General features: G+C 40.3%; 2 protein-coding genes across 3 annotated transcripts in view; one reads left to right on the forward strand and one right to left on the reverse strand.

Moving 5' to 3' along the window:
- Positions 1–1,624: 1,624 nt before the first annotated feature.
- On the reverse strand, positions 1,625–9,341 carry LOC134618577 (putative beta-lactamase-like 1). The gene is made up of 7 exons (XM_063464038.1): positions 9,145–9,341; positions 8,813–8,953; positions 6,346–6,449; positions 6,104–6,261; positions 5,516–5,736; positions 3,617–3,722; positions 1,625–2,987 (listed from the first exon to the last, which is right to left on the reverse strand). Exons 2-7 carry the CDS (start codon positions 8,916–8,918, stop codon positions 2,009–2,011), a joined length of 1,674 nt encoding a protein of 557 aa, XP_063320108.1. The 5' UTR covers positions 8,919–8,953; positions 9,145–9,341; the 3' UTR covers positions 1,625–2,008.
- Positions 9,342–12,426: 3,085 nt separating this feature from the next.
- LOC134618224 (ephrin type-B receptor 2-like) overlaps positions 12,427–25,308 on the forward strand; it is a 66,565-nt gene continuing 53,683 nt past the window's right edge. The window contains exon 1 of one of the 2 annotated variants that reach the window (XR_010091888.1): positions 12,427–12,684. Coding sequence is in view for 1 of the 2 variants with exons in the window: in XM_063463510.1 (XP_063319580.1) it covers positions 12,585–12,684 (100 nt within the window). In the remaining variant the exon portion in view is untranslated. The remainder of the gene's footprint in view (positions 12,685–25,308) is intronic. The other variant, XM_063463510.1, reaches the window with a different exon arrangement.

A 25,308-nucleotide genomic window follows, 5' to 3' on the forward strand; every position in this document is an offset into this window, starting at 1 on the left:
GCTCAATTCTCCTACTGCTTTTGTTGTGCAAACCACCCATTTTCTTTGAGACCTGGCACAGCTCAGATCCAAGGCAGGCCAAACCTTTGTGTTACAACCTTCAGAAATGCCTGCCGTGTCTATACAAAATATCCCACACATTGACCTGCAAATATGAAAGACACATTCACAATATATGGAAACACAAATCTGTTTTATTTATAAAAAATTGTGTGAAAACAGAATGAAAAGTTCTGTGACATGAGTGACATTGAGATTTCTGGTGCCAGTAATCACAGAGACAATGCCCTGAGATAGATTCATTTCTATTATGCAACAGCTTCAATTTGATGACAAGGACATGCAGGCAGAACAGGTGAAAACAGACAAACTTGCGACGATCTCCAACATCTGGACACGCTTCAACAAGAACTGTGCAAAGAGTTTCACTCCAGGAGAACACATGACCATAGATGAACAGCTGTTCCCTACCAAGGTTTGTTGTCCATTCACACAGTATATCACAACCAAGCCAGACAAATTTGGGATCAAGTTCTGGATGGCCACGGATTTGGAGACCAAATATGTCTCCAATGCATCTCCTTACTTGGGAAAAGACCCCAGTCGTCAGAAGGGAGAGAGGCTGGCAGAGAACGTGGCCATGAAACTGATGCGGCCGTTTTTGGTTGATGGGAGAAATGTCACAACGGACAATTTCTTTACTTCACTGTCACACAGACTGCTGCAGCGCAAAACAACGTTACTGGGCACGGTGAATAAAGTACTGTTTCTGTGTGACTCCTCCCATCCTGCTGCACCTGAACCAGCTAACTGGCACTCTGATTCATTTTCTCATTCATAAAGTACTTAACATGAACAGTTTTGAGGTAATTCAGTCATCAATATATAAGGACAGAGATAGGATTACATCACAGATGAGCAGGATGGACAGAATTAAAAAATGAGTACATCAGAAAGACAGCTCAGGTTGAACAGTTTGGAATCCATGAAGTGATAGTTGTTTGGTTTATTTTTTCAGGTACAGACTCTGTGCTGTTTAAGGTTTTCAGAGTGAAGATTAAGCACAGAAACAATTCAAACATAATGTACCTACAAATTTGATTTGAGGTCAGGTGTCCTATTTTATATTAATGCTTGGAGAACAGACGCACACACTCTCTCTCTCCTTGCAGAGGTCCGAGGAATCTTCTGAGGATGCTGATGGAGAACTGATTGGTCATTAGGTGGTCATTTCATACCTGCTGATCACTGATCTGGAGCAGGTTTGGTTCACAGCACAAGTTACCAGGACGACTTACCCTGGAAAGAAGTGATCCACCTTTGTAGTACAGAAAGCTCAGGGTTAAACCTGAAGTTGTCTGGGTTAAACTAAAATCCTATTTCGTAATACAGGCCTCTGATGACTTAGCTGTGTATTAGTTTTTCTTATTAAATTAAAAAACACCCTTGGGTTTTGTTTTGTTTGTTTTTTTTACCTTGTTTGTGTTCACGTGTTGTCATGTTGTGGCTGATAAATTTTGAAATCTTTTTCCCAAATCTTCAGGGGGTTAGTAAATGTGGAAAACTTGCATGTACGTATATTTATGTTTTCACTTCATAAAACATCATGCTTACAGGTAAAAAATCAGACTACAAAATCAGATTTATTTATTCTCTTTCCACTTTATCATAGACACATCTTTACTTTTTTCCCTAGGATCTGGATAAAAAGTGATGCTGCAACACTGCAGGACCAAAGAATATGCACAATAATGAAACTTTTGCTTTTCTTGTGCCAACAATTTGGTAAAAGGATGATTTTCAAAAATAAATGTAAATATACAAAACTAAATCAATATTACGAACAGAGGATTAACAGTGAATAATATTAAAACACAGCCTGGATTGATGATTTTAGATTTGCACAAGAGAGTCTTTCATTGCCTACACAGCCAAAAACAGTTTTCACAGCATATTTCCTTGATACAGTTCACAGTTTTAGTAATGGACTTGTTTAAAGGTGCAGTCTTCATGAGGTAAAGTATGGTCTGCCAGCTATCCTCATCATCCTATATGTATTGAGTCCAGGGCAGTCAAACCCTGGTGCCACACCTTTCTTGTTGAAATGGTAAAAATTGAAAAGCTGTCTGTCCTGTGCCTCCAGGGAGACTGAGATATTATTTACTTTCAATTTGCAAGGGTATGGCCTCTCAAACACCACCCTAAAAACCCTGTCCTGCAGATAATCCAGCCTAATAATTTGATACTTAGATGGGACGGTTGTGTCAACCTGTGGTCCAAACTGCTGCATGAGCAGCACACCATCTGAATCTGCCTTGATCTCATAGAATGTCATATTCCTGTAAGTGTAAAATCCCACATATGGAGCTGGGTCAGGTGGTGCTCTGACAGGTTGTTGAGCTTCCCTGAAAACATTCTCAAGTGCCGGGATTAGGTAGCTATATGCCTGGCTCACAAGGTCTTCGTCTGTTGGCCGAACTCCTGCCATCAAGATCACCAATCCCAGCTTGAGCCGAGGTACAAGGGAGAGGGTAGCAGCAAATCCATCCAGGTCACCATCCTTTCTCACCACGCTGTAGCCAAACTGTTCACTGATCTCCCATGGTGTGCCAGTGAAGTTGGCAAAGTAACCTCTGTGGCATTGGATGATCGGGGTCATCATTGTGTTCAGGGTGTCTTGGCGGAGCAGAATGACATCATATGTACCAAGAAGAGTCATCATAAGTTTGGCCATGTCTGCTGCTGTGGAATACATCTGACCTGCAGGCCGGTACCAGCCAAGGTCGTAAAGGGGAGCTTGCTTTCCATTGCTGTACACGCCCACAGCCATTTTCCTCTGAATTGCTGGTGTAAAATTAAAACCAGTGTCCTCCATTCTGAGCCGCTTCAGAATGTTGTCTGAAACCCAGCTCTCAAAGTCAGTGCCAGTCACATTCTGGGCCAAGATGTTGGCTAATAAAGGAAAAGCAACATTGCTGTAGTGGCATCTGGGGGAAAAGAAAAAATCATCTTACAGATGTTGGCAAATCCTCTTTGGGTACAGAGTACCTAAAAAAATACTAGACAATTATAGTCTGTATACTGGGTATAGCAGTGTTTCCCAACCTTTTGGAACCATGGCAAAAATTTCACATTAGAAAAATCACATGGCGCACAACCAAACAAAAATATCTCAAAAAGCATATTGATCATTTTTCCCTGCGCACCAGGTAGAGCGCAATTGGCTCAGTTTGTCCCCAGTATGCCTTAATTGCTTTCTTTTGACCACCTACTCATGCTAAAGCCTTCAGATGGACTACGCTTTCTTTTCAAATATTTATCTATTGCAACTATGTGCTACATCATCTCACAGCATGACTATTATGTAATTTCTTCTTCTGTTTTACTGGCAGTTGGCAACCTATTTAATCAGAGCAGGTGGTTATACTGCCCTCTAGTTGAAGAGAATGTAATTGTTCTGCCCGAGTACTACTCAGGTGGGACCAGATCATCTTCCACTGCGCACCTATGTGCCGCTGCACAGTGGTTGGGAAACACTGGGGTATATGTCCCCAATTTTCAAACATATCAAAGAAATGAAGCTTTCAAATACTGAGAAAGAAATAAGGTAACTTACCTAGTTCCTGGATCTGCTACAAGGACGTCATCCTGTAACAAATTAAGGGCTTCCCGTGTGTCTCCACTCCAGAGGAGATTAGTTGACCTTAATCTTCTTGGTAAACCTGTACAAATGTCAAACCTTATTGAATAAGGTATTTTGTTCATGACTTTATGCTTTAATAAAGTGATTCATGAAAATATTTCACCAAACTTTGTATATGAAACCTTCACTTGACCTAAACATTTTATAAAAAAATACTTTTTCTCAGGTGGGCTCTGTAGGCCTTCTACCCTATAATATATATCAACTTAAGGCAACTATTGATGTAAAGAAATGCTATATAATTCCAGGAGAATTTAAATTAAAAGCTTACTGACTATGCACATTTATTTCTTGTGGTAGGGTTTTTGTCAGTAATCACATGATTAAGTGATCACTCACATACTGGATATTAGTTTTAAATTTCTTTAGCTCTACACATTTCCTGAGGCACTCATAACGATTGAGAGCGCTATTGATCGGTCACCTCTGTAAGACCTTTAGCTCATTATTAAAGATCGGTCTTTTACTCTGCCTCCTGTGACTTGCACTTATGTCCCTGTAAAACCATGACATTGCCTTTCCTTCATCATTTGTCTAGCAGCTTTTGTTGTGGCGTGCTGCAGTGGGTTGCAGGCGTGTGCTTACTTTATGAATTTCATATTGTGTCAGACCTATATTGACCGTTACTGTTTACTGAGATATTTATCTATGACGTAACAGGAGTACCCATCAGAAGGGCATCATCCTCATCAGCCATCTTTGCCTATATTGGGAAAAGTCTATCTCTCTGTCAAAAATGATCCCATTATTTGTTCAAGTAGCTTATTATTCCTTCCCATCCATCAGTTTTTGGACAGCTTATCCAATTCAGGGTAGTCACCGATCCCAGCTCCTGTAGCGCATGAGGCAAGGTGCACCTTGGATATTTTGCCAGTTTAATGCAGGGCCAACACACAGAGACAGACAACCATGAACTGACAAATTAGAATCACCAGTTAACCTCTTTAGAAAGTAAGAGGAAGTCAGAGACAATATATAAGACAGACTCCAACCAGCCTGGAGTCAGTTTCAAGCATTTTTATTGGGAAGTGATACTGCGAACCACTGCAACATATTGCCACCCTATCACTGTTAATTCTTTAAAATTAATTGCACTTGAGTAGTGTATTGGTATCATCAGTCTGGTAAACTAGAAAATTCATAATTTCTTACATTTAAGAAACATTTCTTAAGCTTTTCTGAGATTTTTTTAAACCCAGACTAAGGTCTTTTCCTAAACCTAATAACCAGTTACCGAAAACAAAACCTGGAACACGATGTCATCTGGTTGAAACTGAGACACATGTCACCACTACCCTGCGTGCTGCTTATTGCAGACTTTGCTGACCACTCACAGCACTGTAGGCTGCAAGTCCTATTTCAACTGTGCATTCATGCAGCGCGTTATTTTATACATTTCAAGCACTATGTTGATCTCACTTTTATGGGAAATGTAGAATAACCAATTAACCTAACATGTATGTCTCTGGGAGGAAGCTGTTGGGTTAGGTGACAGTGGTAACCATGGCAACATTCTGCTATATAATGGTGGCATTCACTTTCTGATCTCTAATGGTCATTTTGAATTGGAAGCTGAACAATAAAAATAATAGTTTTTCATAATTATCAAACAAAGATGTTATTATTTTAGGTCTTACAGTGAAGTTTCTGTAAGTGGATTATCTGTGTCCCTTCCAGTGCGACTAGTCAGTCTTTGTGAAACTGATGCTTCAGAGGTCTGGACTGGCTACACAGGCTCAACAGTTATTTGATTTGTGTTGCTTTAATGGATCAAGGATGACTGCCGTATATAAAAAATGGTTGTGGGGTTACCAGAGAGATGGCTGGACATCCTGCGCAGGGTGAGTGCAGGGGTGTTGATGCCCAGGGTCCTGACTGATGAGGATGCTGGTTGCCTGCTTTTACCCAGTGGGTTCTTGATAGTGAAGTTGTCTAAGTACTTCTCCAGAGGGTCATCCAAAGAGTCCACCAGACCATCCTCCCATAGTTTGTATAGCATCAACGTGGGGAAGATCTTAGAGAGGCTTGCAATTCTGTTGTCACAATAATGCAAGGAAGCACACCACAATAAAATGCTGCCATAAATAAATGCATCCTGGTTTAATGCATAATATTTCCACTGGACAGATTTGAGCATTTATCATACTTAATGGGTTAGTCGCACACATCACAGAAAGAAAGCTTGCCTTATGCAATTATGGTCTAATCCCAGCGCCTCACATCAAATAGAAGAATCACACTGCTGGTTACAGCATGCATGGTAGTAATTATTTAAATTAAACTATTAGTATTATGGGAACCTTTTAGGACTCATTTAGACAAATTACCACTTCTTTTTTTCTTCATATGTTATGTTCTTATACCTCAGTACTATACCTTGTGCAAAATAATACATCTCACCTGTACGCTGTGTACTCGTTGGGTGCAGGTGAGGAGGGGTGGCTCGTGTTCCTCTTGCCAAAGTTTCCATTCCATAGAATTGAGTCATTTAAAACCATGATTGCTGATATAGAAGGTAGCTTGGTGGTGTGAATTCTTGACCTCAAGAGTATATCTATCTGTTAGGAGAAGCTTTATTAAGACCAAAGGTAACATTTCAACAACATTTCAATATATACTCATTATTTCCAGAACAGATTTACTTTTTCTAATGCAATCCTCAGTGATGTGATGGGATGTTTGAGTGGCACAGGCTCCGGAAAGCGAGGACACATCTCTTCTGCTGTCACTTTTTTGGTGAATCCCTCTGTAAAAAGAGGTGATTCTGTGATAGCAGATCTAACAGTTGTAGGTTTACATATGTATCCTTTTATCATATTTATGTAGAAGGGCCCTTCAAACCCCCCCCCCCCCCCCCCCTCCCAAAAAAAAACCCCAAAACCATTTACCAAACATCAACATATCTAAAGATTCTGACCTCTAGGGGAATTTGTCAGTCCAGAAGAACTGCTTGTTGTATACTCCCACCTCCTCTATAACACACTGGAAATCAGAAGAGAAGTTTCAGCAACTTGGTTCCTTCAGCCCCGCTGTGGTCTCTGAACCAAGATACTGGCAACCGATCCATTAAGTCTTGTAAGCTGCGAGGTGGAGCCATGGATCTGATTTGTTGGCTAGAACATCCCAAAGATACTCAACTGGATTGAGATCTGGGGAATCCAAAACCCAAGTCAACACCTCAGACTGCTTGTTGTGCTCCTCAAACCATTCTTGAACCATTTTTGCTTTGTGACAGGGTGCATTATCCTGGGTGCATTATCCTGGATGCTGTACAGTGCAACGAGGAATGCCCAGACCTCTACATTGGAGAGACCAAACAGCCACTTCACAAGCGCATGGCACAACATAGAAGAGCCACCTCCACAGGACAAGACTCAGCTGTCCATCTGCATCTTAAGGATAAAGGTCACTCTTTCGAGGATGCCAATGTTCACATTTTGGACAGAGAGGACAGATGGTTTGAAAGAGGAGTGAAAGAGGCCATCTATGTCCACTGTGAGCGACCATCTTTGAACAGAGGCGGTGGTTTACGACACCAACTGTCTGCCATCTATAATCCAGTTTTGAGTTCCCTCCCCAGACGCCTTAATGCCCACTCACATCCTGGGCCATCTGACCTCAGGAATTCACATGATAAGGTGGGGCCAGGTTTCACAATGAGCTCACCCGAAACCCTGGCTGATTAGGTCCCACACCCGCTTTCACACCTTGGCTCATGTGATTAGAGGATCACCAGGGGGTCCTTTGTCCCTCTTTGGGGGGACACTCCCACTGGGTTTAAATCTGGGACTCTCGGCCATTTGACCTTAGAACTGAAGAAGCTTCTCGGATGAGAGGTGAAACGTCTTCAAGCAACTTAAAGAAGTCCAGACGCTTTTCTTTCCAAGCTCCTTTGACTACGATGACCTGGATGACTGAGAACCTTCACAGACATCCTGGATTAGCATGTATGGCAGGACCTCAAGGTCACCTTCTTCCATTGCTCCAAGGTCCAGTTCTGACGCTGTTGTGTCCATTGTTGTAGACCAGTCAGCGTAAGCACACTGACTGGTCTACAACTTTCCAGCCCCATGCTCCATAAACTGTGATGTTCTGGGTATTCTGATAGCTATCTATCAGAACCAGCATTAACATTATTTGCAATTTAAGCTACCCTGTCGGAGCGGGAACACCCCACACGAGCTGCAGTTTTGGAAATCCATTTTTTTAGCCATCACAATGCGGCCCTTGTCAGACCCACTTGAATCCTTACACTTAATCGTTTTTCCTGCTTCTAACACATCAACTTTGAGGACAAAATGTTCACTCTCTCTCTAATATATACCACCCACTAACAGGATTCATGATGAAGACGTAATCAATGTTTTTGAATTCACCTGTCAGCGGTCAGAATGTTAGGCCTGACCGGTATTAATTATCAACAGCATCTGCTGGTGTGAGATTTGAGGATATGAAATCAAGCCATATTTATTTTACAAGTTATGTGAAAAGTGGCATTTTTCAATGACTGTTTCTTTAAAAACTGTTACCCTTTAGGTAACAGTAAATGAATATCATGGTCTGTCTGTTTGGATGGTTGGTAGTTGACACACTTTTAATTGACCAGGCCTGTTATTAAATATGAACATGTAATAATACAGTAATGGAAATACATTAATAATAAATGTTGTTTTAATAACAGGAGTGTTATCCAGTTTCTAATGTACTGAAGGGACACACTCTAACACGTATGTAATAAAAAAAGGTTATTAAATTCAGCGCGTACACATGAGCCCCAAAACAATCCCATCGTTCATTATTAGGTGCTATAAATATGTAATGCTTTAATTCTCCTAGGGCCACAAAGTTAGAAACCTGGGTTGTTTCTTATATTACTTCAGTCCCAGTGTGTTTTACACCATCAGACAGTACACTGCTATCTCTCTGCCTGAGTTAAAGTCTGCTTTAGCTCCTTGCTGATCCTACTGCTATTTCCAGCTTTGTGTAATCCTGCTGCAGCTCCTACATATAAGTACTTACACCAAGAGGATAAGAAGGCCCAGCTCACAGGTTAAAAAACACTGTACATCTCATGTGAGTGTAAGCCAATGCTGGCTAGCAGCTCTTTACCTGTCTTCAGTTTTGGCTTCCTATATTGCCATATGAAGCAGCAGGTCATGACTACAGAGAGCAGAAAGAAGACAATCATGCCAAACATGGTCCATTTCACCTTCATCTTCTTTAATGGTTCTTACAGACAGCAGGCAAAGCCTATAAAAAAGTTGTACAAATGTTTTAGTGATTTTTTTTTTTTATCAGATATTGACTCCAACATAAAACCCATAGCTCAAATGCATGCTAGTATGTTTCATGCCATTTGAAAATTTAGTCTCACGTCTTTTTTGTGTTGTCATATTCAAATGTTCCTGAACATGAGTTGCATTAGAGATTGATTAGCTTACCAAAGAAGTGAAAAGACGCCTTCCTCAGAAGCCCCTCATTATCTCTATGATATTCTTCATCATCAGACTAGAAAAATCCACCAATTATTTTCCTTAAGGTACACAGAAGAACAGTCAGCAAGGCCGCTTGATCCCAACTCTGTTGCTCATGAGCAGTTGCTGGCCATCTACTACATGCACTTAATCCTGACTGTTATCCTGGGCTCCAGTAAGAGAGTGGAATCTATTCCCACTTTACCATGACGTCATAATCTACAGGGCTAAACCACTAAACGTAAGGAAGGCTGTGGAATTGAAACCTCTTGAACCCTCACCCTCTGAACACTTCCTGTTGATTCTGCAAGAGAGCTATTTTCAGGAGCAACAATTTGAGTAAATTAAGTAGTCAGAACAATGTTGAAGAATTTGTATCATTTTTGCATTTTAAATTCAAGTTATCAACATCGCTGTGATACTAAAACGCCACAGCACATATAGATGTTGTTTTAGATAATAACAAATGGTAGAATCACAGCTCACAACAAAGTATTACTAAATATTTTAATATCTACTCATTTATGTAGGATAAAACACAAATCAGTGACTACAGCAACAAATAATTCAAATGTGAAAGAAATGAATCAGAATGGTGCCTCTCCAAGCCACTAGAAGGCGCTGTGGACTTTAAATAAATGCTATTTACAGACAGACATATGTCTTTAATAGATATATGGTTAGATAGGCAGGCCTAACCTGTGCAAAGTGGGAACACTGTGTAAAATGTAAATATACATAGAAGCTACACCTTTCCGAGATGCTCTTCTTTTACTGTTGTCAATGAATCTAATTTGTCCCTAAGATTCTCCAGCTGTTTCTTTTCAGTACCATGTACTTTTCCAGCCTTTTGTTTCTTCTGTCCAAACTTTCTTGAGAGGTGTTGCTGCCATCAAGTTCCAAAAAATGTTTGTATTCATTTTAAAGTTCATCATCGCACAGAGACAGCATCAGTGAATGCTAGAAATGATCATTTTGTGACCTACAATGCAGACTTGATTTTATAATCTCTCCAACTTGTTCTGTGTCTGTCCTAAGGCCTCCTTCCAGTGGGACAGGCCCGGATAACCTCACAAAGGAGGCGCACAGTCCCTTCAGTCATTTGAGATGCCTCGCCTTATCTTTAAGGGTATCCAATAAGCCACCCTTAAGATAAAACTGATATTTTCTGGTTGTAACTGGTAACAGTAGATGTTGTAGTAGATGGTGACCCTCCCCTAGCCTGGTTCTGGATCAAGGGAGTTCTTCCTTCCAGCCATCACCCTGTACTTGCTTACAGGGGATCTTGTGACTTTTGGAGTTTACCTTATAGTAAAAACACCTTGAAACAGCTGCTGTTGTGAATTGGCTTTTGGTAATTAAACTAAATTGAAATGAATTAAATGGTTTGCAAATCATTCCACTCTGTTATTTCTTATTATTTGTAGGTCTTTCAGGACTGGGCTTCCTATAATGCCACCCTACCTCATGAGCCATAGAGGTTTTAGTTTTTGTCGCGTTGTTTTTAAAAATGATCCACCACTTTCTGCACTGCTCTGCTCTGCTCGCTGGGACCCCGACAGTGAGAGCAGCCAAAGAAAGGCACCAGCTTTACTGACCCATAAGTCAAGATAGATTATTTCTGATTGGATCGCTGATGGTGTGTCTGACCTACAATCTGCTGCATTCTCATTGCTGTCTCCCTGGGCATAGGTTTCCATAGGAACAAGCCGTAGGCTCCTCTAATCTGTTGTTTTGCAGCTCTCACTCATCTGGAGGCAGGCTGGATTCCTTTTTGTCATGCCCATATTCTTCTGCTCTATTTCCTCACTGAGCTCTATCTCTTTTTCTCTCTTGCTTTACTGGCAGCGCTATCCCTTTCTCGCTCTCTGTTTTTCCTTCTCCCTTAGTCTCTTTCATCCACTGCAGTCTTATCTTAGGGAATGTCTCAGACAGGTCGGCTGTGGAATCTCTATGGACATGATAGCAGTGCAGCTTGCAACAAAGCTATTATTGAGTTCTCAATGACAAAAGGACCAAATAAAACATGTCCTCATATCACAGGTTAGTTTTTTACTTTAATTTGTTTTATTTATACTCATCCAGTCCAAATAAAATGTCTGAAATATATCACATTTAGGGTGAGAAGACTAAATGTTTAAACATTATGTTTCCAGTGCTATGTAGAAAGGCCAAAGATTGCATCCATAACATTTAATGGATTTATAAATCTAATAAAGCATTAGCATCAAAAGCATTAAAGTGTTGGTACAACAGCCTCTTGTCTTTGAATCCAATTCATTTCAGTTCAGGTTTTATATCACCAGTTCACATCACAGTTGTGAACTGGTGACAGTTATTTTAGGATGCAACAAGCTAACAAGGACTTAACAGTCCTAGGAAGGAGGAACTCATTTTAACATTAAGAAACCTCCAGGTAGACACAGGCTCAGGGAGAAACAGCCATCTTGAGCCAAGAAAGGAAAGAAAAGAAGGTTGAAGAGAAATGACAAACCGCAAACTAGAAAGAAAAAAACAGTACTGGAGTAGAGCTAGGTCTGACAACGACAATTAATAAGTGGGCCCACAACAATAACCTACAATAACATGATCGCCAATTTTATTTGCTCGTTAAAGTTGCTGTGAAATCATTTCTGAATAACATTCCTCAGTGTACAATTGTACAAAGACTTTGAGTTTCTCATCATCTCGGGATGAATAAAATATTATCAATCAATCAATCTGCAATACACAATATCATTAAAAAAGAATTCGAAATATCCAAAATGAAACAAGGCTGAAAATCAGATTGGATGCTATTAATTTCCTCAGTTTAAAACTTTTTTGGTGTTCTGTAGTGAATAAAATATCAGATCTGCAAATTAGCGCAGGAGTGCAGTGTTGCTACTTTTTAGGATGGGCTTGGTAATTGCTACTTTGCTAAAAACACTGGCTTCATTCCTTGAGTTATGTGTAGGTTAGTGTTAAGTGACGTAATAAAAAATTTGCTTAGGTACAAAGATTGTGCTGACACTGAATGGAAAAGAAAAGTCTTTCAAAGCGTCTTCACTGGCAAATATAACATCTAATAATTTAGGTTAAAAATTAAAACAGGCAAGTGTAATAGTAAATTTGAGTAAAAGCACTTTCCTCCGACGGAAATGCATATTAATGCCTATTCACAATTAACCCTGGTGGCCTTGTTTTAAAAAAGAAACAAAAAGCCCAAACCCTTATGTCCAGTCAGGCGCAGCCGATGTTCTGTGTTTTTCCGCTGCTTTTCTGCCCCCTCTTTTTTGGTTTCGCCCAACCTGGCCTGAACAGCAGCGCTTCAGCCTTTATCTTGGTGCCACTGATGATGATAAGGATGCTTCTCTCCATCTCTAAATGATTACACAGGAAACCGACCACAGCTGTACGGCTGCGCGATGAATACACTGGCTTTTAACAGGCATAAGTCTGGAATATCTGTGATTATGGATATCTTGTACTTTCTATGGATACTGCCGTCGGTGTGGGCTGTCGAAGGTAAGCTGGAATTCGACTCTTATCTGAATGTAAACGCTTGAACGGAGCCGAGCTGTGAGCGAAGGGACGACAAAGCGCCATCATTAATTTACAAAAAAAAAAAAAAAAAAGCCGACTATGCGTATTTTAACCTCATTTAAGGGAGCAGTCCAGCGGAAATCTCCGAGGTGCTGTTTGGATGGAGCTCTACAGCTTTCACTATACCGAGAAAGATTAAAGCTGCAAATATGTTGGTAGTCGAGACAGAATTTAATCAGCTTCTCTGGCCTTTATTCTTATCTGGCATCAAAGGCCATATACACAGTCTCATTTTCTCTATCCTTGTTGTTGTTATTATTACTATTCTTATTATTTATCTTTAATTTAACTGACATTCCTTTTGCTGCAATCATTAAGTACAATATGTTTGGTCAGGCAAATACTTTCCAGTCCCACAACTTCAATTTCTTGTTTCCCTATTTGTAAGAACAGTAAGGATAAGAAATATTTTATTCATCTAAAGGTTGACAAGATCAATTACATAAATACCCAGTATTTCTCATCAAAAATTTATTTTAAGAGGAAAAACAGTTAAAGTCAATGTAGGAGAGAAACCACTTTTATAAGAGAAAATAGTCTAGCCTGAGATAAGACAGGGTTGGCCTAGTCCACTGCAGGGGGACTTTATAAGTTTGCTCACTTGCCAAAAAAATGAACAGTCTGTAATTGTTATGGTATTTTCATTTTCTTGCAGAGAGACAGAATATAAACCATACATTAAAAAAAACAAAAAACATATTTAATCCCCTACAACTCAGCCAGAACTCATGCTCCCATGGGATTGACACTGTGCCCATGTGGCACCCAGATTACATTCAATTCAAATTTATTGATGTAGTCCCAAACCACAGCAACAGTCGCATCAATATCAATATCGTATATTGTACGATAAAGACCCTACAATAATACAGAGAGAAAACCCAACAATTATGACTCCCTTTGAGCGACAGTGGGAAGGAAATCTCTGTGAAACACTGACAATAAAAGGACAGAGCACAAGTTGAAAAACTCAATAGGAAAACACATACAGAAAACAAACAGCGCCTGAAAGGAAATAAAAGAAAAAAAAACATAGATGCACAAACAAACAATCTTGTTGTGTTCTGAATGTGTGTGTCTGTCAACAAATATACTTGGTAATGAGGGTGAGAAGCTGCATCCACACCTCCCAGAATACAGAGGCAGACAGAGACCCAGGTGACCAGGGTGCAGCCCCCATAGTACTGAAGACCCGAGGCCACACATCTCGATGACAACTGCGTGCACATCCCAGCAGGAGAAGAAGGGACGACCCACATGGGGCCCTCATGGCCAAAGAGCAAGAGAACCAGAAGCAATGGTGGGCAGACCACTCTGACAGAGGCTGGCCAACTCAGCATAAGCCGAGTTAGGTACCCGAGAGCTGCCCAGCACCCAGCAAGTTTGCCAGTGAGTGTTTAAAGGATTCAAAGAAGGCTTGAGAGAGTGTTGTGTTGTGATGAGATGAAACTAAATCAAAACAAGTCATGTTTTGCTTGTTGATCAAATAACAGTAACACAGTAACGTGCAAATCCACTTATAACATCTGTGTAATGTGTTTTCTACATTTTTGGTTGATATTCTATCTCTCTGTCTGTGAAGGTTCTCAGTCATCCAGGTCATCGTAGTCAAAGGAGCTCGCAAAGAAAAGCGTCTGATTCTATCTCTCTCCATTAAAATGAAACTAGTATGAAAAAGTTAATTTCTTTGTAAGTGAGCAAACCTAAATAATATGGAAGGATTCAAATAATATAATAATTATAATTATTGTGATAATTTTATTCCCCACACGAAGAACATCATGGGATTTCCAGCTGCCTGATCCTATAACACTATTACTAAGGAATGGTTCAGAGTCATCTGATCCAGCTCTAACTATGAGCTTTATCAAAAAGGATAACGCTAAGTGTAATATTAAAATTAGAGACAATGTCTATCTCTCAAACATAAACACTCAATATTTCAGTCAGGTTTTAAAGCATTTCACAGTACAGAGTGTATAAACGTTTTTGGGATAACGTCAGTGTTGGAGCTGCCATCGTCCTCATTCGGCACAGTTGGTTGAGCTTGTTAGTGAAGTGTGTTTGATGTGGTGGGGGGTGTGTTCTCAACCAGATGAGCGAAGATGGTGATGAGGTGTTTGGAAATGTTGTAAGTGGCTGAGTTTATACTGCTAACAATAGGTCTTCCAGGGACTCCTTCTTTGTGGCTCTTCAGAAGTTAATATGTGCAGGGTATAGGCTCCCCAAAGTAAAGTTAGTTTGTAGGGTGGTCAGTGGCTTTTTCCCTTTCAAGTGTTTGCAGATAGGCTTTCTTTAAGACTTTAAGTATGACTGTCACTGAGGACTGTGGCAATTTTGTTGTGATAACCAGCTGAGTTAAGAACAACAGTACACCTTCCCTTGTCAGCTGCTAGTAGGTTGATGCTGTGGTTTTCACTCAGGGATGTGAACACCTTACCTGAATGTTGAGGTTGGATGGAGGAACTTTTGCACTGGGCAGGGCAGGTTGCTCCGCTTTAGGTTGTGTTAGTTTAGTAACCCTTGAGATGCTCCACCTTTTGTTATTAAAACTGAAGAAGCCTATTGAATGAAAGGTCTAAAGAAATCCAGTCCCCTTCTTTTTTTTCAAGCTCTTAAGACTACCATGACCAGGATGACTGGGAACAGACACAGACAATACAAAATACAAAACAAAACACAAAGAGCAGCTACCTAAACTTTACTTATTCGGTGTCTTGTTAACAGTGTCACATTCTGTACAACCCTGAATACTGGATACTTTCTTTAAAAATGAAAGCAAAAAAATTAAAAATGTTTGACCCCCTGGCATAACGCAAAAACACGTACCTTAAAGCAGATAACAGGAGTGGAGAGGAAATGGCCTTGCACTTCTTTAGAAGATCTTCATTTGGTCTGAACAAATAGTCTGTGACTCTTAAAAAAAAGCCATCCATAAAACTAGGACATCTTGCTATTTGTCACTGCTCAAGGAAAACACAGATTGCTTTTCACCTCAGCAGCCAATCTGACAAAGAGTTGGAACTCCGTTGAGCCAAGTATTCCTTTAATCTTAACTATGTCTGTGTAGGTACTCTGTAATCCAGGTCATGGTACTCTTGGGAGATTGAAGTCAGGTCAAGATGAGAAACTCACTGTAATGACAAGCACTCATGAAAAAGATTCTCCGGCTTGTTGGTGTTAAGAAATTAGTTTGTACGTGATGACTTACATAGGAGGTTATATAATTGTTGGGGTTTTCTCTGTTTCCATGGTATTATTGTTCGGTCTTGACGTTGCTTAACATATAGAACATTGAGGCAACAGTTATTGTGATTTGGCACTATATAAATAAAACTGAACTGAATTGACATCCAGGAATGACTGAAGTCATTTTAATGAAACAGAATTTAAAAATATATTTTAAAAAGATAAAAGTCCACACCTGTTAATTGTGTATGTTTTAATATCTCAGTGTATACAATTCAAATTTTAGATGGAGTTTTGGTAAACTGTAAATAACAATAATAATAATAACAATAATAATAATAATAGTAGTAGTAGTAATAGAAGTACATGCACTGTTTGTGTATCCCTCGTTTTTGCTCCTACTGTTGACAAGAAAAGGAAGTATATATAAGCCATATAAAATGCATTTCATTGATTCAGCATTTGGAGAACCAGACCTTTAGCAGTAATTACATGAACTCGTGGTTTTCTCTATGACACAGGTGTGGAACTCCAGGTCTCGAGGGCCGGTGTCCTGCAGGTTTTAGATGTGTCCTTGATCCATCACAGCTAATTTAAATGGCTAAATGACCTCGACATGTCTTGAAGTTCTCCAGAGGCCTGGTAATGAAAAAATCATTTGATTCAGGTGTGTAGACCCAGGGTGAGATTGAAAACCTGCAGGACCCCGGCCCTTGAGGTCTGGAGTTCCCTGCTCTATGACTTCATCAGTCTCTCACATTGTCGAGGAACTTTAGCCTACTCTTCATTATGTTGCTTTAGTTCATGGCTGCTTTACAGTTCGTATGCACAAATATGTGTGTAAAAAATACTGACAGATGTTTCACATGCAAATCAGTGATTTGTCAATATTTTTCATAGGGATCTGTGGATTTATCTAAATATCAATAGTATCAATAATTCTGGCAGCAGTATCGGATCCATAATAGAATCAGTGCTTTAGTTTGTCTCCTCTTAAGGTAAGTATGTTGTTCCACTCATCAATATAGCAGATATGTCTGTGCAAACACCCCTTTTCTCATAAAGGCACACTTTGCTCAGCTCCCTACGCTCCTGTGTGTAGTTGTCCTGCTGTTATGTGACTCGTTGGCAATGAGTGAGTACACAGGTACTTCACAGGTGTGTACTAATTTTCAGACCTGAATTTGTTACTAATTTACAAACAAACTCAGGGTTCTGTTGCCAGCAAAACAAACATTCAGCAAATTAGAGCAAATATTTAGTTACATGTTGCTTTATATTTTGTTATGTTGCAGATTAAGTCATTTGTGCATACTTGGTTCTTTGTTTTCAGTTTTCATGTAGGTCAGGTGTGAGGAAAGGCCCGCCTGACATTTCCTGATTTTAAAGTACTGATGATGTCAGATGTGACATCAGCAGGGTAAACCAAGATGAGGGGTTTCTTCTACCATAGGAATGCTTCCTTTTGTGTGTTTCAAGATATAAAGGGATTTGTTGAATCTTTTTTTTCGTATATAGAGCCGTTTAGTTGTTACATGTGCTAATCAGAAGTGTGAGGAGCTTTTTGTAATTTTCAGTCATCTGTGTAGAGTTTTAGATTCCTCAGCGCAAGTTAGTGGTACTGGCTGGACTCATTGAAGGGAAATTGATAGCCCTATATATAGTCAGTCTCTGCTTGATTAAGATGAGGGTGAGCTTTGTTACTGAATTCATGTACTTTTGAATTTGTTAATTAAATTACGTTGGGGGGGAGTTTTAAGTTTCACATATGAAGTTCACTGTGAATAAATGTCTCATCTCTCAGAACCCTAAATGTCTGCTGAGTCTGCTTCCTACCACCTTCCTTGACGTTTGAGTCAGACTACTTCACAGGCTGAACGCGCGTTAATGCGTCATCACGATTAATGCAATGAAAACTTTTAACGCAATTAACCCATCTAGAGAGCAGAATGGCCGAAATGCATTGACAGTGACATTTCCGGCGTTTTGAGTCATTCTGCGCCCTAGATGGGTTAATTGCATTAAAAGTTTTCATCGCATTAATCGTGACGACGGATTAATGCGCGTTAACGTTGACAGCCCTAATAGCTACATTAGATGTTAAAATGTATCAGTCACCTCATCAAGGTTATAAAATTAACACAACCCAGGAGAGAGTGTGATTGGTTTGGGAATGATTTCCTTTGATGTGTGCAGTCTTTCATGTGCAGCCCTCAATCATATGCTGGCTCCCTAAACTGACACTCAGTAAATATTAACTCTTAATTCATAACCTCTGCATATGAATCTTTGTGTTGTCTTTATAAACTCACTTTCACCTTAGGTCTATACAGTCTATTATTATAGTTAAAGAGATCTGGTAGACTCAAAGTGTAAAGTTCATGCATTCATTTACAGTGAAAGTTCAATGCCAAATGTAAGTGATGGAATAGCAGTCAGTTGTTCTCAAGGCTCAAGAAAATTCTACAAAGTATCTCTCCACTAGAAAATAGTCTCTCTATCTCTCTCAGTAAGTCACATCAGAAAGAGATCCAGGAATCCTGCACACATGAAAACAAACAGGTGAGGCAGAAGCATAAACAAACACCATGAGGAGTCAGGCAGGCCAACGGCATTGTTTCCTGCATAACAATCCAGCATCAAGTAAAGGTCTTCCTTCTCCTTAAGTCATGGGTGGGGAACTCCAGGCCTCAAGGGCCACTCTGCTGCACGTTTTAGCTTTCACCTTGGGTCAACACCCCTGAATCAAATGATTAATTCATTACCAGGCCTCTGGAGAACTTCAAGACATGTTGAGGAGGTCATTTAGCCATTTAAATCAGCTGTGTTGGATCAAGGACACATCTAAAACCTGCAGGACACCAGCCCTTGAGGCCTGGAGTTCCCCCACCCCTGCCTTAAGTAGTAGCCAGTCTGATCACAGGATTATCACTAGGTGAGTTAATCATAGGTGTGCTGGTGGGTAGTGGAGGAGGAAGAGGAGGGACCCCCTTCCAATTATTTTTATTTGAAATGCTTTTTGTTTCTAAATTCCAACAAATGGCAATACATATTTTATTTGAATTTATTCAACTCAATTTTTCATCATTTGTTCAGGGGCTTCCCTTTTTCTTTTTTTCTTGTAATAAGCTAGCTTGGCCACAGTGCTCTTTGCTGACATTTTAGAGAGACTTATCTAAGTCAATCAATATTCAGCAGCACAGTGCTCTTTCGCCTCTGGGAGAAGTGACAGAAAAACACTGAGCATTAAAACAGCTCATGACCTACTTCTTCACTTGCATATAACCTCAGTCCATTGGTTTAAATCAAACAGGAATGCCTGCTGCCCCTCTCACGAACAGTCATGTGATTGACAGAGAGAAGCAGCCAATGGGATCAGTTTATGTACTATGCCCTCTATGAGATTTGAAGCTGACGACAAATCTAAACACTATATGGGTCCTAACTTGTGTGATCACTTTTTGCAATAATCAGCAAAGTCTTTGTTTTTAACATCGTTTAACATATATCTGATTGTGTCTCAAAAGTGATTATGGAGTCCTGTTAGCATTGATCAGTTTTAGTCATACAGTAGTAGAGATGGTGCACAGAGCAGTGCTCACATCTGCAAGTATCTCCTCTGATGGAACTGTGTTAGTGAGCTGGGGGAGTCATGCTCTTGGTTGGGTGGCTACCTGGAGTTTCTAGTTCAGTTACACTGCCCTCTTTTATCAGGGTTGGCTCATTTTGCTCAGTATTCAATAGGAAAGCGAATTTTTCCTTCCTACTGTTGCCAAAGTGTCAAAGTCTTGGGGATCATGTTTTCTGGCAAAACTGAGATGAACTTCAGGGATCTAGACTAACTTTTTGCCACGGTTGCAATGGTGCGCCTTACTTTTTTTCTTAGGTGCACCAGCACAAAAGTTAGGTGCCCCCAAATTTTTCAACCACATCGCTTAACCCCACTGTTTTACATGTTCACATTTTTTTAACCGCTGTCCATACAGGCAATATTGATTTGTAAATGATTAACTAACAATCTTGTCAACACAAAGTTCTTTATTTGGAGCACATTTCTACAATAAAGATAAGTTACTGAAAAAGTGCTTGTGCTTAAAGTGTGTTGGCACTCTTTGGTAATATTGTAGACAATGTTAAACATAACCTTCATCTCGGCCTCCTCTGACGACCTGTTTGCTGCTGCCTGCTGCTGAAAGGCAGTGGGGATAGGGGACATCTTTTCTCATTACCCACAGCTACATCCACTTCTGTCAGGCCTAGGCTTCTCACTAGGGCTGGGTATCATCACTGATTTCTATAATCCATTTGATTCCGATTAACAAACTCCCATTTCGATTAACTAGGCTTCAATTTTGACTCAGACAGTCAGAAATATTATAATTCTGATCATTTATCAGTACTGACACTGTGAGACTTCATCAGAGGTGTGATCATCTCAGCAGATGCCTTTGTGTCAAAGTAACTGAGGATAAAACACAGAAAAACATGAGGGAGATTTTCCTGGCCTGGCTTTTTATAGCAGATAATCGCCTTAAAAACATTCTGCAGTAGAAAAAAAATGGAAGAAAACCATGAATCAACATTAACATTACCTGATGCTGCTGAAGTGAAGCAGAGCAAAGTTACAGAGGTTTGATTAAAGACACAGCCAAGCATTTTGCAATTTGGCATAATTTTAAAAAGTTCAAATTTCTGCGCTGTTAAACAGCAGAAATGAGGCCTTCTTGTCGAGGTCATTTTTGGGGGAAAAAAAACACAACAACAAAAAAATAATAGCGGCCGACAGCACTGTACATGACTTGTGTGTAATAAGCGAAAGAATAATGCAGAAAACAGAGATTTGGGATTTGAGGAAACTGCTCTTGAAGTACACTGAGAGAGAGAGAGAGAGAGAGAGAGAGAGAGAGTGAGAGAGAGCTCTACATGAAGTGTGATTTTTATCTTGGTGGAAGCAAAACAGCAAAAGTAAGAGGGAATTCATGACGATGTTCTTCTTTTGCTGCTGGTTCAGTGAATTTTGGTTGGAGAGACACAAAACCTGCAGCATCGGAATCTAGCACAAAAAAGAAGTAAACACAAAGTGCGGACCTGACGCATCAGAATCTGTGAGCTGTCGGCTTTCAGCCCCGACGGCGTGTTCGTGTTGGGTGAGAAAGCCGACATCGCACTGATTCTGATGCGTCGGGTCTGTGTTTACGTCTTTGTGCGGAATCCGTTTACCTGCTCTCATTTACTGTTTTAGCTGGTTGGTGGTTGTTGAAATAGTTTTGTGAGCTGTAACCTGAGATCCTGGCGTTTCTGGCAAAATACATTTATATTTAAATGTCGATTCAGGATTTAATGAATCGATGTCGCTTTATTCAAGCTACTCACCTCTCTCTGCACTTTCAAACGTACACACGCATAGGACTACAGGAACATCTGGACCACGGCCAATCAGAGAGGTCCCGCCCCTGACTATCTCTGATTGGTTTAGACCATGATAAGGGCATAATGTGTGTCTGTTGTTGACCACACGGAGACTGTCAGAGTTGCGGAGACTTTGTACTCAAGACTTTTTTTTGTACTAATATGTACACCATATTACTATCAGTGGAGTAAATGGGTTATCATAGGCACTTGGTGTTTGCTCTCACTGTGGTATTGTATCGCTTTCTGTTCCTGTTACCATGCGCAGTGTTGATTTGTGTAGCTTAATCTGTGTAGCTCAATTAATTTCAAAATTAACTGTGACTTTCCTACTGTAACCTTCATGTGCTTTATCAGAGCACAATTTTCTTGAACCATCAGCAAATTATAGTCTTACTATTCAGTTATTGTGTCACTAGCACACTAGCTTGTGGTTCTCCTGTTCAGTGTATCAAATCTTTAGTTACTCCTGAGCTTCTTTTAGCATACCTTGTTTGTAGGTTTGGAGACAGGGCTTAGAGAACCGACGACTGATGGCGCAGATGACGTTTTGTAGAGAGGACCCAAATGCAGACACTTGGAGACTAGACTAATCTTAACAAAAGCAAGCCATTTAGTGTACAAAAATACAAAACAAAAGGCAACTTTCACTAACAGAAAACTAAACTGGGAAACCACTAGCACATGGAACATGAGCAAGGGGAAGAATTGACATTCCGGCAAAAGACAAGGCGAGACTGAGACTATGTATATATATATATAAAAGTGATTAGGAGAAGAGGAGACACATGAGAACAAAGACATAATGAGACAGTGGAAATGAAACAGAAAACAATGCACATGAGACAAGGACTATCAAAATAAGATAGGAAACACAGAAACAAAACCCGGCCTTAAGATACACACGCACACTTGAGCGAGAGCGGGAGCGAGATGGAGACGAGATAGAAACTTGACAGACATGACTACACAGGGGACGCTGGGGAGAACACACAGAGGTGAGACTAAAACAGAGTGAAATAAGGGAAAGGACTAAGAACTAGAATCACAAGTCACCAAATTCAGACGCTATCAAAACTGAATATTAGAATCACATAATTCCTAAAGAATCAATAAGTCTCAACAAGGCCAAAACACATAATACAAAATACCAGACACTGGTTCAAAAAACCCAGGACCACGCCCCTTGGTGTGGGCCAAAGTAGCTTAGCTCTGGTTAGATGGCCCCACCAGGTTCTGCCAAGCAGCTGGGACATCAGCTCATCTGGGTGACTGACTGTTAGGAGGTGTTGGCCTAAACAGACCCCCCCAATACACCACCATCCAAGGAAAAAAATGGTTATTAGGGACTGTTCTTAAAAACAGGAACCTACAGACTCTAGCAACAATAGTTTATTGTATTCCAGGTGCAGGCACACAGAATTGGAAACTGCTGGCTAAGAGTAAGGGTAGATTTGGTAAGATCATAAGTCACGTCAGGCACCTGGTTGCATCAATTGGAAGTCACTAAAATTAATATTGAGTTGGTATGTAATTCTGCTAAAAAATGTTGGACTTATGTTTCTCTTATCACATCTCTAGTTGGACCAGTAGTGACTTATTAAGCTGGATGTTATCCTAACTCTCCAAAGACAGACAGAAAGAACTTGTTCCTGAAAGATGCAACTCTGTGTGTTTCAGTGATATTAGGGTCATTATGGTAATCCCAGAAATGGTATCACTGCAGCAATGCAAGGACAAAAGTTGGCTGGGAGTAGAGAAAGTGAGTAGGTGTGAGGGAGCAGTAAACAAAAATTTGATCAGGCATTGGGGTTCTTTTTACTGTGTGGGTTTTTTTTCATAACTTTGTTTTTGCTGTGTTGTTTTCTGTGTTATTTGCAGAGAATTGGATGTGGTGCCCTACCTGGGATTACCGTAATGATCCTAATATCACTGAAAAAGCGTAGACTTGATGGTTTTAGAAGCCAGTGGACGTTTTGATTGCACCAATGGGTCAAGGTCATTTTACCTAAAAGTTTAAACTTAAACTGGTTTTAATGGGTTAAACCACAGGCTGTCTGAGTGGTGTCCAAAATTCAATGTGGGCGTGATAGATAATTAGAAAACTTTCTGTGGAAAACCTGTCTTTGTTAGGAGCGTTGATATCCATCCCACTTTAGATGGAACCTCTCATTTCTAGAAATCTGGAAGAATTTGTGACTATCCTGAGTTGAAACCAGGAATTGTGTATGCCAGTCTCCCACTGTTGCTGTCTCCTCCTGTCATCCCCAAAAACCCCTTTGCCATAGAGACTGGTTCTGCTCTTAGACCCGAAACAAACAAGCCAGAACACCCCCCCCCCCCCCCCCCCCCCCGAAAAAAAAAAAAATTAAGTATAAAAAGCATGTAAGCTGGAGAGAAAATTGCATTTCACTCATGTAGAAGACCTCTGGCCTCTGACAAAGTAGCTAATTTATATTTTTTAGAAAAAGTCCTCCATAAAGTTCCCACAATTCTGTCATTGATCTATGAAAACAGCGATAAGCCCAGATTTCTTGTCTGGGCTGACAAAGAGTCAGAACTCTGTTGGCCAACAAAGCCATTGCCAAAATTGGTCATATCTTGGCATGTGTACGCTGTGTTCTTAAAAAGAATTGTGGAAACTGGCCAAGTGGAGAAAAGAAGAAGAAGTGAAAGGCTTAAAAAACTTTTTGCAACAGATGAATGGTATCTGAAAGTCACATGCTCTGTCAAAGACCTGACACTGGACCTGAGAGATGCATCTGGCACCTCCATCTACTGTTTGCCTTATAAGAAATGGTCTCAGTGAAAGAGTGGCTGTGAAGAAGCCATTAACAAAGAAGGGGAACAAGGAAAAAAGTATGAGTTTTGACAATTTGCACAAGACTGAAAGTCAGTGGCATCTCGTCTAATGGAGTGATAAATCCAAATTTCAAATTTGTTGTTCAAGTCATTGGAGAAGGAGGTCAGGCAAGAAGCACAACAGTGAATGTCTACAGCCATCAGGAAAACACAGTGGAGGCGGTATTTCAGCCAGTGGTTTTGGGGATCTTTTCAAAACTAATAACTAATGAACTAATTATGAACATCGAAAAGTACCATCAGATTGTGATCCACAATGCAATACCATCTCGAACGCCAATGGTTGCACATTGCAGAATTATTTTTAATTCAGTCGCACTGGAGGGTTTTCAAACATGAACACTCTCTTTAACTTCGTGCCAAAGCATTTCAACTGGACTCCAAAAAGTTTGGGGATTTTATTTGATTTTCTAAGACATTAAGAGGCGAACCTGCTGGTATTTTTAAGATCACTATCCTGCTGCACAATTCAAGCACACTTGAGCTTCAGGGCATGAACTGATGGCTGGAAATTCTGCTTGAGAATGTTCGGGTAGAGAGAAGATGTCATGGTTCCATCAACTATGGAAAGTCATCCAGTTCCTGAAGCAGCAAAGCAGCACAGATGATCACACTAACACTGCCATGTTTGACTGTTGGTATGACATTCTTTTTATGAAATGCTGTGTTAGTTTTACACCAGATGTAACAGGACTCAAACCTTCAAAAAATGTCAGCTTTTGTCACATCCATCCATAGAGTATTCTTGGGGATCATCAAGATATATTTTTTTTTTGGCTAATGTGAGATGAGTCTTGTTGTTGGGATGAGTTGGGATGAGATGAGTGTTGTTTTTGGTCAGCAGTGTTGGAACTGTCCTATGGACACCATTTTTGCCTCTCTCTTATACCAATACCAAAGTCTTCTACTAAAAAAAAAAAATTATCTCTCGCCCCTGCGGGCGGTCTTTCCTTCAAGCTCGGGTCCTCTACCAGAGGCCTGGGAGCTTGAGGGTCCTGCGCAATATTTTAGGACTGTGCTCTTCTGGACAGAGATCTTAAATGTTGTTGCTGGGATCTGCTGGAGCCACACACCTAGTTCTCTGAT

This window comes from Pelmatolapia mariae, linkage group LG20 (assembly GCF_036321145.2).
Source record: "Pelmatolapia mariae isolate MD_Pm_ZW linkage group LG20, Pm_UMD_F_2, whole genome shotgun sequence".
Lineage (NCBI taxonomy): Eukaryota > Metazoa > Chordata > Actinopteri > Cichliformes > Cichlidae > Pelmatolapia > Pelmatolapia mariae.